Here is a 17,537-nt window from a genome sequence, read left to right as displayed (position 1 = left end):
CGCCCGCTGCTCCCCTCAGCAGTGTACTTCATCAGTCTGCCTGCTCTGCTCCCCGCTCTGGCTCTGGTGAATCCTCTCACCCTCCCGCACATCTGACCTATACCCAGCTCTTGTATAAAATTAATTAAATCTTTAAAAAAAAACACAGAATTTAAATCATTGAAAATTCTTTTCTGACATGGCGTCTGAATGCTTCTTTCACTGGCTCCTTCTCTTATGCGGGCCAACTTTGGTTCCTGAATCTTCTGGTTCCCCTTTTCCTTTATTGAGACTCGTGCGCCACAGAAGCCCTCCTTTCAAAGTGAGCAGGTGCGTGGCTGCTAGCTTGTTCCCGCTTGCACAGCCACCACCGCCATCTGATTTCAGAACATTTCATTTCTTTCACCTCAGAAAGAAACTCTGTGCCGCAGCTGCCGCCCCCGTCCCCACGCCCCTTGCCCTGTCTCCTTGGTGGCGGGAATCGCTGTGCCCCAGGGACTGTGAGTTTGCTGGTGACAGTCACGCTGTGTGGGCTTTTGCATTGTGACTGGTCGCCAACATGTTTCCATGAGTCACCGTATGGCAGAGCATCATTTTTTATGGCTGAATAATATTCCACCTGTGACCGTCCCGCTCTTGGATCAGCTGCTCATCGTTGTAGAGCCTCCACTGTAGTCAGTAATGCTGCCGGGAACACTCCGGGGGGCGTTTCTAATTTTTTAAAAAAGTGATTTATTTATTTATACAAGAGCTGGGACACAGGCCAGAGGTGCGGGAGGGTGAGAGGACTCACCAGAGACAGAGCGGGGAGCAGAACAGGCGACCGACAAAATCCACTGCCGAGGGGAGCAGCGGGTGAGACAGGAGAGGTCTGCTGCTCCATGTGAGTAGCTCCCGGGCCGGGGATTGAACTCGCGCTGCAGAGGCTGCGGACAGCTTCATAAGTTGCGTCTTAACCCTTGCGCCACCAGGGAGGCCCAATAAATAAATCTTTTTTTTTTTTTTTTACTTTTTTTTTTTTTTAATATAGAGGCATGTTTTATTTATTTATTTGTTTGTTTGTTTTGTTTGTTTGTTTGTTTGGTTTATACAAGCACTGGGTACAGTCAGAAGCGCGGGAGGGCGAGAGAATTCACCAGAGCCAGAGCGGGGAGCAGAGCAGGCAGAAGGACCGAAGTACACTGCTGAGGGGAGCAGCGGGCGGCAGGAGAGGTCTGCGCGCCGTGTGGGACCCTCCTCCGGTGGCCGGGGAGCAGCCGGGGATCGAACCGGCGCTGCAGAGGCTGCGGGCAGCTTCGCAACCCAGCGCTCAACCGCTGTGCCACCAGGGAGGCCCCCGATAAATAAATCTTTTTAAAAAAAGCGTAGATCTAGAACTGGACTGATTGCGTTCTTGGACTCCTTCACAGGGATTTGGCATAGTAACTTCTTGGTCTCTACTTATAAAAGAAATCTTGGGCCTCCCCTGGTGACGCAGTGGTTGAGCGCTGGGCTTCGAAGCTGCCCGCAGCCTCTGCAGCACTGGTTCGATCGCCAAGGGTCCCACATGGCGCGACAGACCTCTCCTGCCGCCCGCTGCTCCCCTCAGCAGTGTGCTTCGGTCCTTCTGCCTGCTCTGCTCCCCGCTCTGGCTCTGGTGAATCCTCTCCCCCTCCTGCACTTCTGACTGCACCCAGTGCTTGTATAAATAAATAAATAAATCTTTGAAAGAAATCCTAGTCACTTGCTAGGTTTTTGGCTGGGTATAAATTATTTGTTATTGGTTTAACAATTATTTTCTTCGTTTTGTTGCAAATAAAAAATCCCCTCCTCCCTTTTTTGCAGGTATCTGAGTTTCTGGCAGTTTCCAGTTTCCAGTCCTGCGTAGTGTCTTGCTGAGTGGAGAGGACGGGCTGTTGCCCTGGGTCTGAGTGACTGGCAGTGTTTAGTCTCTGGTGGATCCCGAAGCCCTGGGGCGTGGCTGTGCCCGTCCGTGGGATGTGGAAGTCCCCTCTATTGTGAGGTTGTGCTGGTCTCGTGAGAGGAGGTGTTGTGGGCAGAGGGCCACAAGCTCTCACCGGCTCTGGGCCCGTCCACCTGCTGCCCCAGATACAAATGAACGAGGCTTTGGTGCAGGGGAAGCCCTGGCTCTCCCGGCCAGCAGGGGAGAGGGGCAGGCGGGTTGGGTGGTGTCCAGGCACTGTGGTGGCCTCTGCGCTGGCCTGGGTGGCCCTGGGAGGCGGGCGGAATCTGGCCTTGCAGCTCGGTGGGGGGCGGGAAGCAGGGGAGCATTTACTCCTCAAACCAGCGTTGACTTTTCCTGGGTCTGAACTGGGACGTATCAGTGACATCACCTGGTTCGCAATGTCCTCGTGGTGGGTGAGACTGTGGACGCGTTGTCTTGAACAGATATAAAGCCGTCAGAAATCCGGTGTCTCCTTGACTTAGGGTGTTGCGTCTGTAAGGGAATTTATCTAAGCGGCTGAGTGTTGAGAGATGGTGGTTTCTGCTCTTCGACCACTTTGGTCTAACCTGCTTTTTTCTTTTTTTCTATATTCTGTGACGAGGAAGATGAGGTCATTAGCTTATGGTTTTACTTTTTTTTAAAAAAAGATTGATTTATGCATGCTACAAGAACTGGGGTGCAGGCCAGAGGTGCAGGGGTGCGAGGACTCCGTAGAGACAGAAGCAGAACAGGCAGCTCCACTGAAACCCACTGCTGAGGTGAGCAGCGGGGAGACAGGAGAGATCTGCCGCGCCCTGTGGGTAGCTCCGTGGCTGGGGATGGAACTCGTGCTGCAGAGGCTGCGGACAGCTTCATAGTGCGTTGCTCAACCCCTTGCGCCACCAGGGAGGCCCCTGATTTTGCTTTTTTTTTTTTTTTTAAGATTTATTTATTTATTCAAGAACCGAGGTACAGGCCAGATGCACGGGAGGGTGAGAGGATTCACCAGAGACAGGCGGGGGAAAAGAATAGGCAGACTGACGAAATACACTGCTGAGGGGAGCAGCGGGGAGACAAGAGAGGTCTGCTGCACCATGTGGGATTCTTGCTGGCCAGCTGGGATCGAACTGGCGCCGCAGAGGCTGCAGACAGCTTCATAGTGTGGCACTCAATCGCCTGCGCCACCAGGGAGGCCCTGATTTTACTTTCTAATGTGAACATTTAATGTTGTAAATTTCCTTCAAACTTTCGTTTTAATCTAGTTCAGAATACTTTCTGATTTCCGTTGTGATTTATTTGACCCATGGGTTGTTTAGAATTGGGTTGTTTAATTTTCACGTATTTATGGTCTTACTGGCGGCTTGACTTTTGCATACCAATTCCATTATAGCAGAGAACAGTTTAGTAAGGGTTCCCCCCCGCCCCCCGCCTGCCCGCTGAGGCCTGGTGTGGGACTCCCTGTGGTGGATGCTCTGTGTGCACTCTAGCGACTCTGTTATTCTCCATGCTTGGTGGGGTCTCCTGCATAAAGGTCTTTGTCACTGGGACCCCACGTCGCTCTCGCGCTCAGCCCCGGGTGGGTCAGTTACCAGGGACACCAGGCTCTGTAGCTGCGGTGGGCACTGCCCATCCTACCTGGGAACCTCCTGCTGTTTCATGTGCCCTGATGGTCTCTTGCTCGGTGCTTGTATATTCAGTCTATTGTCGCCTTTTCCTGCTCTGCTGGCCCTTTAAGCCAGCAGGTGCGCCTCTGTCTGCCACTCCTGGAGGGTTGCTCTGTTTTCTTTCACAGCATCCACTTCAGTTTCTGTATGCGGCCAGCCTTCCAGTTCGTTTCTTTTGAAACTATAGTTACTTGCTTTATTTTCTTTTTCTTTTTTTAAAAAATCAATCTGACAGTCTCTGCCTTTTGGTTGGAGTATTTAGTCCATTTACATTTAAAGTAATTGTCATTGGCTTAGTTGGCACGAGGTCTGCCTCTTTGGGGAGAGAGTTGTCTCTGTCTTCCTGCCTCTTGGCTTTTCCTAATCAAAATTTAATTGTTTTATTTCTCTTTATTTTCTAGCTGTGTTTCTTTGCTGGGGGTGGTGGAGGGGGGCTGCTTCACCATGCCCAACCAGCTGTAGTGCTGGCCGTCCTCAGGTGAAACAGGGTACTTCCTGGCAGCCGTTTCTCTTCCCTCTTGTCCCTAGTGTCATCACGTGTTTTGTGAAATTATCAGTAGTCTGTGATTTTTGCTTCGAGTTGTCATCTCTCACTGAAGCTGGGCTAAGCGACGAGGCATCACACACACAGTCACTTCTCTGGCTTCCTTTCTTCCTGTGCTTCTAAGTCGCCCCCGGTGCGGTGCCCTCTCTGTTCAGGCCAGAGGACTTGCTCTTCGGTGATGAGTTGATTTTTATTTGAAAATGGCATTTTTCACCTTCGCTTAAAAAGAAGGCTTTCCTGAAAACTTGCGCTCTCTTTTATGATCCTTTGTAGTTCGAGGTTATCTGTTGTAATTTCTCCGCTTTCATTTCTGAGTCTGTTCATTAGTGTTCTGTCTCTGAGTGTAGCAAAGGTCTGTCAATTTTGCTTATCTTTCCACAGAACCTACTCTTGCTTTCATTGATGTCTGTGTTGTCTTTTGGTTTCTAGTTCATTTGCTTCCTTTCTGATTTCTGTTATTTCCTTCTACAAACTTCTTTTTCAAGTTGCTTAAGGTGTAATGTTCAGGTGTTGGTAGTTTTTCTTGTTTCTCAATGGGGTCCTGTGCTGCTATTGACGTCACCCTCAGTGTACTGCTTTTGCTGCATCCCACAGGTTCTGGTAACTTAGGATTCATTTTCATTGGTCTCCAAGTATTTTAAAACTTTTGCTTTAACTTCCTTGTTAACTCAGTGGTTATTGAGAAGCATGGAGTTTAGTCTCCATGTGTTTAGAGGCTTCTCCAGTCTTCTATTTTTTTTTTTTTTAAGATTTATTTATTTACGCATACAAGAAGTGGGGTACAGGCCAGGGGTGTGGGGGGTGAGAGGGTTCATCAGACAGGGTGGAGAACAGAACAGGCAGATTGGCTGAAATACACTGCTGAGGGGAGCAGCGGGCGAATCAGGAGAGGTCTGCCGCACCATGTGGGTAGCTCCCTGGTTGGGGATTGAACTCATGCTGCAGTGGCTGCGGATAGCTTCATGGGTTGCGTCTTAACCCCTTGCGCCACCAGGGAGGCCCTTTCCAGTCTTCTTTTTGTGTGGATTTCTAGTTTCATGACTTTGGGATCATAATAACTACTTGGTATGATTTCACCCTTCTTAAGCATGTAGACAGTTGTTTTGTGTTCCAACATACATTGAGAATGTTCCATGTACATGTGAGAAAAATGTAAGTTCTGCTGTTTGGGGATAGAATATTCTGGAAATGTCTTCTAAGCCCGTCTGACCTAATGCTTTTTCACCGAGAGCTGTTGTTCCGTTATCCTATGTCTGATTGAACTGCCCATGGTGGTCAGGGTGTTAAAATCCCCTACTATCATTGTGTTGCTGTTTCAGTAATGGCTTTACTTTTGTGTTTTGACCTCCATCATTTGATGCATATGCCTGAACAAGTGTTACACATTGTTGTGGAAGCCCGTGTGTAGTTACATGATGTCCACCGCTGTCTCCTCTTGCCTCTTCTGACTGAATGTTTATTTAATCTGGTACGTCTGGCTTTGCTGCCTTCTGTAGCTGTCATTTGCTTGTGGATTGTTTTCCAGATGACTTTGAGGCTGTGTTTTGTCTTTAATGCTGACTTTACTGTAGGCAGCAAACTTGGGTTTGGTTCTTGACCTATTCAGCCATTCTATACCTTTTAATTGGTGGATTTAGCCTGTTAGCGTTTGGTTAATTATTGAAATACAAATGTAGATTGCCCTTTTATTAAATTTTAGTTGTTTTGGAGTTTTTGTTATTTTTTTCTCACTTTCTTGTACTTTGACATCTTTTGTGTTGTTTTGTTTTTTTTTTTTTTTTAAGATTTATTTATTTATGCATACAAGAACTGGGGTACAGGCCAGAGGTGAAGGGGGTGAGAGGACTCCCCAGAGACAGAGTGGGGAGCAGAGCAGGTGGATCCACTGAAATCCACTGCCGAGGGGAGCAGCGGGGAGACAGGAGAGGTCTGCTGTGCCCAGTGGGCCAGTTTCTTGGCCAGGGATGGAACTCGAGCTGCAGAGGCTGTGGGCAGCTCTATAGTGCTATGCTCAACCGGTGCACCGCCAGGGAGACCCGCTGTTGGGAGGTTTTGATGCTGATTTAGTGTCTCGTTCTTCATCCGTCCAGGTTTTCTGTTTCTTGAGCTGTTTTGATTTCATGCGTGAGGGTTTGTCCGTTTCAACCAGGTTATCCTGCCTGTGGGATGACGGTCCTTCGTGCCACACTTGACTCTCCAACAACACGCGTTTGAGCCTCGTGGGGCTGGGTCTATGCAGGTGGTTTGGTAAATATATTGGATTTTTTTTTTCATGTGCAACAATTTGTGAAAATTCCCAGGTGAAAGGCAGGCCCTCAATAGTTGGAAACATTAAGGAGAGTTTATGCTATGGATGCATAAAGTACCTGTAGGTGAGTCTGCCTTGTCCCATGCTGCCATGAAATACCCACACGGCTGCTATTAAAATGAGCCAAACGTGGGCCCTCAGACCGGCACAGCCATGAGTGGTGCCTCCGGTCTCTCCAGAAATTGCCGTTGCAGTGAAAAGTCCCTTCTCCCTGTTTCTCGCCTGCCTGGTGTGATGCCATAGACCCCGAGCAACACCACGCTGGAGGGGCTCCTGAGAAACACCGGAGTCATGACCTATGAGAACAGGCTGAATCTCCTGGTGCCGGCCCCAAGGAGGGTGTGTCCGCCTGCCCTTGACAGATTAGGGAACCCGCAAAGAAAGACCAGAGTTAGAAAGGGAAATTTGTGGCCATGCCAGCAGGCAGGAAAACCCCACACTTCTTGTGAATCAGCTTTTTATTTTTTATTTATTTGCTTTAAAGGTTTATTTTATGTATTTGTGTATTTATTTATGCGTACAAGAACTGGGGTGTAGGCCAGAGGTGTGGAGGGTGAGAGGACTCCCCAGAGACAGAGTGGGGAGCAGTGTAGGCGGATCCACTGAAATCCACCGCTGAGGGCAGCAGCGGGGAGACAGGAGAGGTCTGCTGCGCCCTGTGGGTAGCTCCCTGGCCTGGGATCGAACTCATGCTGCAGAGGCTGCGGACAGCTTCACAGTGCTGAGACTAACTCCTGCGCCCCCAGGGAGTTCCCTGAATTACCTCTTTATCTTGTCTTGAAAATGCGACTTTTATGTGGGTGCAGGATCACATGTGTATAGACCCCTAAACGAGAAAAGCAAAGTGATGCTGTTTGACAACTTAAAACTAAGGGCAGGTGAAGAATCTAAAGCGGGTGAATCTAATGCCATCAAGGAGGGTTGGATAATTTTAGGATGTTTAATTTAAGAAATGTCAGCAGGAAAAGCAGCGTCTGTTGACCGAGGTGCTGCCACCGAGTTTGCAGAAGCCAGTAAGGAAGTGGTGGAGGAGAGAGGATGGCTGGCCGCCCCAACAGGTTTCTGAAGAAAATGGAAGTGCCCCGTTCTGGGGGCTGGGGGGTGACCAGGGGGGAAGGGAAGGGAGCACTAGGCAGGAAGGGATAGGGGTGACTGTACAAAGGCTTCAAGTCTATGACCTGGGCCACCCTTATCTAAGCCAGGGACCCCAGCCTTGAAAGGAAACTGCTCGCTCTGTTGTAGGGGTGCAGCCTGTTTTCCTTTTTTTTTTTTTAAATAGAGGCATGTTTTCTTTCTTTCTTTCTTTCTTTCTTTCTTTGTTTGTTTTGTTTATACAAGCACTGGGTACAGTCAGAAGCGCGGGAGGGTGAGAGAATTCACCAGAGCCAGAGCAGGGAGCAGAGCAGGCAGAAGGACCGAAGGACACTGCTGAGGGGAGCAGCGGGCGGCAGGAGAGGTCTGCGCGCCATGTGGGACCCTCCTCCGGTGGCCGGGGAGCAGCCGGGGATGGAACCGGCGCCGCAGAGGCCGCGGGCAGCTTCGCAACCCAGTGCGCAACCCAGTGCTCAACCGCTGCGCCACTGGGGAGGCCCGCAGCCTGTTTTCAATACACAAATCCGCGAGGCTTTTGTCAGCAGCCAGCAACAACTAGTTAAGTTTGAGGGGTCCAAAGTCACACTCCTGACTGGGGAGAGGTCAGCACCTCTCAGGAGCCCCTTGCTGTTCAGTGGGTGACTAATCCCTTAACACACTTTGCATTTCTATGAGGTAATGTCCCTGTTTTAGTTATTTGCTCTTTCCTTGTTATCTTTTTCAGTCCAGCTAAAGGTTCTTCAAGTTTCTTGTTGGTTTCATTAGTTTTTCCACTCATTTTTCTTTTCCCCATTTTCCTTATCACCAGGCCTTTCTTATTTTCATCCTTATGGTATCTTTGGATTTAGGTCACTCTCCAGTTTCTCAGGAAACTAATGTGGAATCACTTTTTTAAGTGTAGACTTCGCATGCTCTAAACTTTCCTCTGACATGCTACTGCGTTCCTGCCCTCTGATGTTTCGTTTGTTGTGATTTTATTTCCTTTGTGGCTTCTGATTTGCTTTGTGGTTTCTTTTTGGACTTATTAGTTGCTTAAGAGTGTGTTGTTTAATTTCCACATGATGGTAAGTTGCACTTTACCTTTTGCTATTAATTTCCAGCCTCATTGTAGAAGATACTTTGTATGATTTTGAGCTTTTAAAATTTGAGATGTGTTTTGAGACTTAATAAATGAGTGCTCCATCCTGGAGACTCTTCCATGTGCTTATTTGTTTGTTTGTTTGTTTGTTTGTTTGTTTTGTTTATACAAGCACTGGGTACAGTCAGAAGCACGGGAGGGTGAGAGAACTCACCAGAGCCAGAGCGGGGAGCAGAGCAGGCAGAAGGACCCAAGCACACTGCTGAGGGGAGCAGCGGGCGGCAGGAGAGGTCTGCGCGCCATGCAGGACCCTCCTCTGGTGGCCGGGGAGCAGCCCGGGATCGAACTGGTACCTCAGAGGCCGCAGGCAGCCTCGCAACCCAGCGCTCAACCGCTGCGCCACCGGGGAGGCCCACTTCCATGTGCTTTTGAGAAGTGTGTTTTGCTGTTGTTACCTGGAATGTTCTCTGTATGTGTCCTTTAGGTTGGTTTCCAGTCTTGTTTAATGTGTTCATTGATCAGCCTAGATAATCTGTTTTCTCTTGAAAGTGGTGTATTGCGGTCTCCCACCACTGTGGTAGAGTTCTGTCGCTCTCCCGTCAAATCCGTCGGTAACTTTCATATTTCCTAGAGGCCTGTGTGGTTTGGTGCATATATGTTTACAATTGTTACACCTTTATGATGAATTATTCTTTTTATGGTAGAGTTCTCTTGCTCTCCCTTCAAATCCGTCAGTAACTGTTTATGATTTCCTGGTGGCCTGTGGCATAAATGTTAACAATTGTTATACCTTCATGATGAATTATTCTTTTTACCACTGTCCTTTGTCTCTTACAACAGTTTTTGCCTTAAAATCTCTATAATCTGATCTTGTAACAGCCCCGCTCTCTTGGTTACTGTTTACATGCATTATCTTTTTTCCATCTTTTCACGGTTAAACTTTTTGTGTCTTGGGGTCTAGAGTGACTCTCTTGTAGGTACGATAGGACCTGGGTCACTGTCTTTGTTTCCATTCTACCAGTCTTTGCCTTTGGATAGGAAAGTTAATTTACATTAACATAACCGCTGAGGAAAATCTTAATTGCTCTATGTTGCTGCTTTCTGTCTTATGTCCCTTGTGTGTTTCATTGCCTACATTGCTGCTTTATGTAATTGTTTGATTTTTTTCCCCTCCTTACGTTGTGAGTGCTTTTTGATGCTCTTCTCGTTCTTTTGTATGCCATCATGTGCTGCCTAACATTTTGGTGAACCTGAGGCCAAATAGGCAGATGGGGGCCCTGATGTACAGTTGTTTAGTGATGACACAGCCTTTGTGATGTGGCCGAGTTTCCTGGGCATGAGCCTCTTGTTCCCTGGGCCTGGGCCTCCCATGTCTCTCGATACCATTATTTTCTCCGTGCTTGATTCAGTCTTGTTTCTGTTCATCGTGGCCCCTACGCACACAGTACCTGCTGTTGATGTTGCCAGTGAGAGGCCATGTCAAGTAATTGGCCTGGAAACGCAAGTGGAAATCAGTGATGGGGGCTGTTAGAGGCTCAGCTTCGCTGAAGGCAGTGAGGCTGCGAGGCTTGAGAGGGAGAGGTCTGCATTGGGTGTGGAGACACTGCTCGGGTTGCGGGTTGAAGATCAGATGTGGGGTCGTCCCTGCTCGTCCCTGCGGCCATCTTGACCCAATCAGTGTCTGCCTGTGCTGTTGAGCGAACAGCCTGGGTCAGACTGTGATGTCGAATTTATCACTCGCTCTGGGTGATGTAAATGATCCATCATTGTTTGCTGCATGAAGTGAGGGAGGTTGGCCCGCTGGGGCTGATGTGAAGGCAGCTAGAAAAGTTTTTTTGAAACTCTGCATCAGCTGAGTGTAGAGGAAAATTGCTCGCCAGGGGGAATCTCCAAGATGGATGAAGCCTCGTGATTGTATAAATGGGTGCCCAGAAGGGTTCTCATCCACCTGGACGCCCAGCCTGTGCTAGGTTTCAAGGTTTTGAAGGACAGGTCGGCCGTCCGGCTCAAGTACAGTGTTGCAGGCTGCCAGCTGAACCCTTTCTGACCTGGCGCAGGGAGAACCCCAAGGCCTCGGTGAGCTCACACGGCTCGTGCACTGCAGGAACGGGGAGAGGTCGCAGTGAGCGCAGCTCCTCCTCCACGAGGCCCTCCTGGATTGCCGTGCCGTGAAACCCAGACATGCCGTTTGGAGCATAACAGACCTTCAGGGTCTTGCTTGTCGAGGCTGAGGCTCGCGACATCCTCCTTTTATTGGTGCTCTCCATCCCCGGGTCCAGACGTGGCCTCTCCGGTCCCGCCTTTCAGATCCACTGCTTTGGGAGGGGACTTGCCGGGCCTTCGAGCAGACACTGCAGCGACTCTGGAGAGATGACGGCAGCGCCATCGGGAGCCGCTGGGGCTGGGGCTGGTGTTCCCAGGAGGCGCGGGCAGCATCTGGAGGAAGACACTGAAGACTCCCCACCCGTGACTTCGAGGATGAAGACGTTGCAGGAGTGAGCAGGACTATGGGCTGGCATGGCAGCACCTTTAGCCCGTGTGGCGTGATGGGTGCGGGTGACATGAGGAGCTCCTGGGGGTGGCTTCGGAGCCCCTGGCTGGTGCAGAATTGTTGGGACTGTGCAGGCAGGAGAACAGGAAGGGCTAAGCACAAGGCTTTGCAGCCTCAAGTTGATGATCATGTGCCCCACACTGGGAGGTTTTCACTGAATAATAGACAGGAGATGCTCACGGTTTCACTCTCCCCTGCAGCAGCCCCGCGGCCGAGTCTCTAGAGGGAGCTCCACCCCGAGAACCCGCGGTCCCCGAGGCCGCCCTGCAGCCTGCGCTCCCCGGGGGCGGCAGCTGGCACAGACGTCCCGGAACTGCCCTCCAGGGGGCCCTCGAGATGGACACAGTGGGGTCGGGACCCGCCGGCTGTTTTTAGCCAAAAAGTTTAAAACAAAAAAATTCATTTGTGAAGTGAGGAAAAAGCTTACAGGATTAAGAGAGACTCTCCTGGTGCAGCTAGATAATGTTTGTGTCTAAGCCAGGTATCGTTACAGGAGAATAAAACCTTGGAAAATAAGACATCCAATTTTTATTAATTTTAATTATTTAAAAATTAATTTTTATTTAAATGAAGTGAAACGGTCACACGGCTGGCCGACTGAAGACCGAGTTCTCAGAAGCAGCGGGGGCGTCCCCGCTGAGAGCCCTCGGTTTATTTCTCCAGTCTGACCTGCAAGCGTGCCTCAGCGTTTTATTTTTTATTTTATATATTTTTTGCGTCGTTCATGTTTGTACGATACATGCTTTCTCAGCTCAGGTGCAGCCCTGTGACCATCACCCTCGTCCCTGTGCTCTTCCCGCCCCTGCTCTGACCCCCCTCCTCTCTCCCCCCGAGGTGTCTCTGGTTGATAGTTGCCTGCTGATTTTCATTTTCACTTATCGTTTTGTTTTTTTAAGATTTATTTATGCCTACAAGAGCTGGGGTGCAGGCCAGAGGTGCGGGGGGTGAGAGGCTTCACCAGAGACAGAGTGGGGGACAGAACAGGCAGACTGACTGAAATCCACTGCTGAGGGGAGCAGCGGGGAGACAGGAGGGGTCTGCTGCGCCATGTGGGTTGCTCCACGGCCAGCGGGGATCGAACCTGCGCTGCAGAGGCTGGGGCAGCTTCACAGCCCTGAGCTCAAGCCGCTGCGCCGCCAGGGAGGCCCGATTTTCACTTTGTCATAATAATTTTTTCCCGATTCCTTATTTGGATCCTCCACGTTCCTCCTAGGAGCGAGACCATCCAATATTGTTCTTTTTCTTTCTGGCTTATTCACTGAGCATGACCCTTCCAGCTCCGGCCGTGTTGCTGCGAATGGCAGGACTTTCTCTCTCTTGATGGTCCTCGGCATCTGAGGAGGGAGTGACGGTGGGGGGCCGAGCGTGAGGAGACTCGGAGCAGGACGGGCTGGCGGTCGTCACCTGCTCTGAGCATGGGAGGCCGAGGTCACCGTGGCTGGGCCGACAAAATGACAACGTTCAACACAAAGTCACCCAGGCTGTGTGTGTCTGTGCGTGAAGTATGTTGTTTGTGCAGATGGCACAGGGGTCGCGGTTGCCTCGAGCACCCCCGCTTGCTCGGCGCTGACCCACGGGCGCGTCTTCCCCCAGGCCTGCGAGGTGGTGTCCGCGCTGCTGCCGGGGACGCTGGCGAGCTGAGCCTGGGGGTGTTGAGTGCTGCTCCCCAACCCTGGGCTTTTAGTAATTGAAGCTGCCCTGGCACCGCGGCCCACGCGAGCAGAGCGCCTGGGGCGGCGGGGGGCGTTTCCAAGCCTTTGGGAAGTTGGGGTGGAAAGCTCAGCTCGGTGTCCTCCGTGAACTGTCCTCTCACCCGTTCGTAGCGGCTTTGTGCAACGAGTAAGCGTGCGAGACCAAACCCGCCAGGAACTGCCGCTCTGAGCTGCTTGCTCGCTCGTCTCCAGTTCATTTCTTGGCTGCGCTGCGCGTGTTTGCTCGTCTGAAAATGCAGCTGCGGGTTGTGGCCCGGGTTGTGGCCCGCGTTGTGGCCCGGGCTGAGCCCGAGACGCTCGCGGGGGAGCGGACGGCTGTCGAGCTCCGGGGGTTCCGCTTTCCCAGCTCCCCGCTGACTGGGCTGGGGGTGAATTCCCTCCCTTTTACCTGCAAACCTTTTTTTTTTTTAAAGCTCTATTGATGCAGACAAGAGCCGGGGTGCGGGCCAGAGGTGGGGGTGAGGGGATCCACCGGAGACAGAGCGGGGAGCAGAACGGGCGGATCCACCGAAACCCACTGCTGAGGGGCGCAGCGGGGAGACAGGCGGGGTCTGCTGCGCCCTGTGGGGAGCTCCCTAGCGGGGCCTCGAACTCGGGCTGCCGCGGCTGTGTCTGAACCCCTTGCGCCGCCAGGGAGGCCTGGACACAGAATTCGGAGCCTGCCTCTGCCCTCAGGGGTGTCCTTGTCCTCGGCAGACTAGTTGCACCCCGAGAATGAAGCCCCCCGCTGCCGCCGGCTGGTTTGCGCCCCGCGTCATCCGCCCCGCTTGGCCGCGACGGTCACGGGCGCCCTTGGCCCAGCACCTGGCGACCCGCGGCGGAGGCCGTGGCGGTCGGTCCCGCGCGGCCGGGTGGGGCGGCGCCTCCCGGCAGGGCCAGGGGTCCCCGCATCCCCGCACCCCACCTGCCCCTCGCCGTGGCCGGGCAGCGGGCGGCGCCTTCCGAGCCCCCTCGCCGCCAGGCCGCGCTCCTGCTGCGGGGTCCCCCCCCCCAGCCGGGCGCGGAGGGCCGCCGGCCATGGGCCGCGGGGTCCGCGGGGTCCCCTCCGCACCCGGGCCGGGGGCGGGGGTCTGGGCAGGGCCCCGCGGGGGGGGGGCGCCGGCCATGGCCTCGCGGGGTCCCCTCCGCACCCGGGCCGGGGGCGGGGTCTGGGCAGGGTCTCCGCGGGGGGGGGGCGCCGGCCATGGCCTCGCGGGGTCCCCTCCGCAGCCGGGCCGGGGGCGGGGGTCCCCTGGGCAGGGCCCGGGGGGGGCGGCAGGGCCGCGGCGCCGGGGCCTCGCGGGGTCCCCTCCGGGCCGGGGCGGGTCTGGGCGGGCCGGGGCCGGGGCCGGGGGCCGGGGCGGGCGGGCGGAGAGGAGCCCCCCCCGCGCGCGCCCACGCCGTGTCCCCGCAGGTGGAGCGCATCGTGGACAAGCGGCGCAGCCGGAAGGGGCGCACGGAGTACCTGGTGCGCTGGAAGGGCTACGACAGCGACGACGACACGTGGGAGCCCGAGCAGCACCTGGCCAACTGCGAGGAGTACATCCACGACTTCCACCGGCGCCACCCCGAGCGCCCGCGCGAGCCCGCGCCGCGCGCGCCCCGCGCGCCCCCGCACAGCGCGCGCAAGCACGTGTCGCGGCCGGGGCCCCCCGCGCCGCCCCCGCGCGCGGCCGCGCGCGCCCCGGGGCTGCCCCGCGAGCCCGAGCCGCGGCCCGCGCCGCCCGCCGCCGCGCAGAAGCCGCGCCGCGCCGGCCGGGGCATGGACCTGGCGCGCTCGGGCATCAAGATCCTCGTGCCCAAGAGCCCGCTCAAGGGCCGGCCCGCGGCGGACGGCGCGCCGGGCCCCGGCGCCGAGCCCCCGGCCCCCGCCGAGCGGCCGCCCGAGGACGCGGCGGCGCCCCCCGAGCCGCGCCCGCGCCCGAGCGGCCGGCGCCCGAGCGGCCGGCGGGGGCCCTGCTGGGCCCGGGCGCCGAGCGCGCGCGCATGGGCAGCCGGCCGCGGGGGCCCCCCTGGCGCCGCAGCCGGCCGCGCCCGTGGCGGCCGTCGTGGCCACCGGCCTGGCCGTGAACGGGAAAGGTGAGTGTCCGGCGCGCGCCCCGCCCCCACCCGGGGCCCTCCCGCCCCTTCCGCCCGCCCAGCGCCTCGCCCCTCCCCCCACGCACCCCTCCCCCAGCACCCCAGCTCCCCTCCCCCTCCGCACCCCTCCCCCAGGCTCCGCCCTCCGCACCCCTCCCCCTCCGCCCCCTCCCCCAGCACCCCCCCGCCCCTCCCCGACCGCGGGGTCAGGGCGCCTGGGTCGCCCCGGGCCCTGCTGGCCGCGCCCCGCCCCGCCGGGTGCCCGCTGTGCGGGTGGGGGCGCCCGGACCGCGGCCCCGAGTCTGCGGGGCGCCAGGGCCCTTCTGGGGGCGCCCCCTGCGCCCCGCCCCTGCCCGCTGCAGCCCGGGCTCCCTCGCGCGCCCCGGGGCGCCGGCCCGGCCCGGCGGGCGGGGACCCTCCCCAGGGGGGCGGCGATGGGCGCGGCGGGTGGCCAGGGGGGGCGGCGCCGGGCGGGGCCTCCCGCTGACGTGGCCCGCCCCGCCCCCCGCGGCCCTGCCCGCGCCCGCCGGGCCTCGGCGCAGACGGCCCGACCCGCCCGACCCGCGATGCGCCGCGCAGCCCCCGCCGAGCCCCCGCGCGCCCGCGGCGGCGCCGACGGGGGAGGCGGGACGCCGGGAGCCCGCCCGCCCCGCGCCGGTGGACGCCGCTGCCCGCGAGGTGCCCACGGTCAGCCGCCCCCGCGGGGGCCCTCGGCCGGCCTGGCGGTGGGGGGCCGGGGCCGCCGGGGCCGCCGGGACCGGCTCTGGGGGGCCAGGCGGGGCCTGTGCGGTGGGGCCGGGCGCCCGGGGCCCGCGCGCTGGGCAGGGCAGGGCAGGGCAGGGCCGGGCCGGCCGCCCCCGCGCGGGGGTCCGGCTGGCGGGACCGGGAGGGTCCCCGGCCCGGGCGCCCTCTGGGGTTGGGGCTGGCCCCCCGCGGGAGGGTGACGCCCTGTCCCCGGGCGGGCCGTGGCCCCGCGCCTCGGAGGGCAGCGCCCGAGCGTCTGGCCGGGGCGTCCACCCTTCCCTGCCCTCCGCGTCCCGGAGACCCCGTTCCCTCTGGCTGCAGAGGTGGGGCGCTGGGGGCTGGGCACCCCCTCGGCAGGGCCAGCCCCTCCCTGACAGGACATGTCCAGCCTTGCGGCTGTGCTGCTGGCCGCTGTGGCCAGCCCAGGGCATGGCGCGCCGCAGAAATTCCAGTAGATTCCTGGGCCGGTGGGTCAGTTCTCCGCGACCACTCGGCGAGCAGAGCGCAGTGGCTGTCGCTGGCCGGGGGCGGCCTGGGGTGGGCCGGGCCGCCGGCGGCCTCGTCCAGGAGGCTGCGCCGTGGTCCCTCGAAGCCGCCGCGGCCGGAGCCCGGGCAGAGCGCCGCTCCTTGCTGGGACCTTCGAGGGGGAACCGTCCTGCGGGCCCAGCAAGGCTGCGGGTGGGCGGGCCGGACCGGCCACGGCCCCGGGTCCCCGTGCCCCAGAGCAGCCCGACGGCCCGGGCCCGCTGGGGACACCCCAAGTGTCCCCCGCCTGGACGCGGCGGCTTCCCGAGCCCGGGCTCCGGGCCACGCGTCTGAAGGACCTTTCTGGCCTCGTCCTCCTGCCCTTGCGGTGGGCTGGCCGTGGGGTGCGGCGGCTGCGCCCGCCTGGCGCCGCCAACCTCGGCCCCGGTCGTCTGCCACGTGGCCCCCCAGGCCTGGGCTGGGGACGCGCGGTCCTGCCGCCCCTGTCCGTGCTCCGGGCGGCGCGAGGGGTGCAGACGCCCTGGAGGCCGTGCGCCCAGCGGGGCCCGGAAGGGGGGCGCCCCGCGAGGGGAGGATCCCGGGCTTTGAACACGCGCCTGAGCCCGACGCCGGGCGCCCGCATGCGGGGTTCCAGCCGTAGCGAGTCCCGTCCCCCGCCGCCCATCCCCCGGAGGCGCCAGCCGGCGGGGCGGGGCCCCCGGGCAGGCCCGAGCTGGAGGCACGGCGCGCGCCCCGCTGCTGTCCGGCCTGCGCCCCGCTGCTGTCCGGCGCGGACCCCGCTGCTGTCCGCTGCTGTCCGGCGCGGACCCCGCTGCTGTCCGGCGCGCGCCCCGCTGCTGTCCCGGCGCCCCGCTGCTGTCCGGCGCGCGCGTGGCCGGGCTGCGGGCCCAGCGTGGGTGCCGCCCGCGGGGCTCCCTCCCCAGGACAGCCGCGCCCGAGGGCCAGCGCTGCTCGTGGCTCGCACGCCAGGGGCGCGGGCGTGAGGTTCGCGCTGTTCGGGGCGGCCCGTGGGGTGCCGCTGCCCGGCGATGCTGGCGCGTCGCGTTGGTGAAGCGCGAGACCAAGTCCCCGGGCACAGACCTCGCCCCGGGCAGGCACCGGGCACGCTCGTCGCCGCGGGTCGCCCCAGAGCTCGCGGGCGGCCCTGGAGCAGCGAGTGCAAACTCGGGGGGCTGTGGAGGTGCTTCCTCCGCGGTCGCCTGGAGAGACGCGCTGGGAACGTCGCCCCACGCCCAGCAGGGCGCGGGGTTCTGCGGGCAGAGCCTGGCACGGGCGTGGCCGCCCGCCGCGTCCTGAGGCCGCTCCTTGGGCTCGGCCGCGGGGGGGGGGGTGCCGTTCTCGGGGGACGGCGGCAGGCGCGCCGTCGGCAGGGACGCCGGGCTGCGCTGACCGCGGGC

At 58.3% G+C, this 17,537-nt stretch overlaps 1 protein-coding gene across 1 annotated transcript in view; it reads left to right on the top strand.

Annotated features, from left to right (window-relative positions):
* Positions 1-17,537, top strand: part of CDYL (chromodomain Y like) — a 40,478-nt gene that overhangs the window by 17,705 nt on the left and 5,236 nt on the right. Inside the window, 3 exon segments of the mRNA XM_054698223.1 lie at positions 14,246-14,755; positions 14,758-14,833; positions 14,836-14,910. Coding sequence (XP_054554198.1) covers positions 14,246-14,755; positions 14,758-14,833; positions 14,836-14,910 — 661 coding nt within the window.

This window comes from Talpa occidentalis, unplaced genomic scaffold (genome assembly GCF_014898055.3).
Source record: "Talpa occidentalis isolate TD23 unplaced genomic scaffold, MPIMG_talOcc4v2.1 talOcc4.2, whole genome shotgun sequence".
Taxonomy (NCBI): Eukaryota; Metazoa; Chordata; class Mammalia; order Eulipotyphla; family Talpidae; genus Talpa; species Talpa occidentalis.
This window is presented reverse-complemented; position numbering and strand designations above follow the sequence as displayed.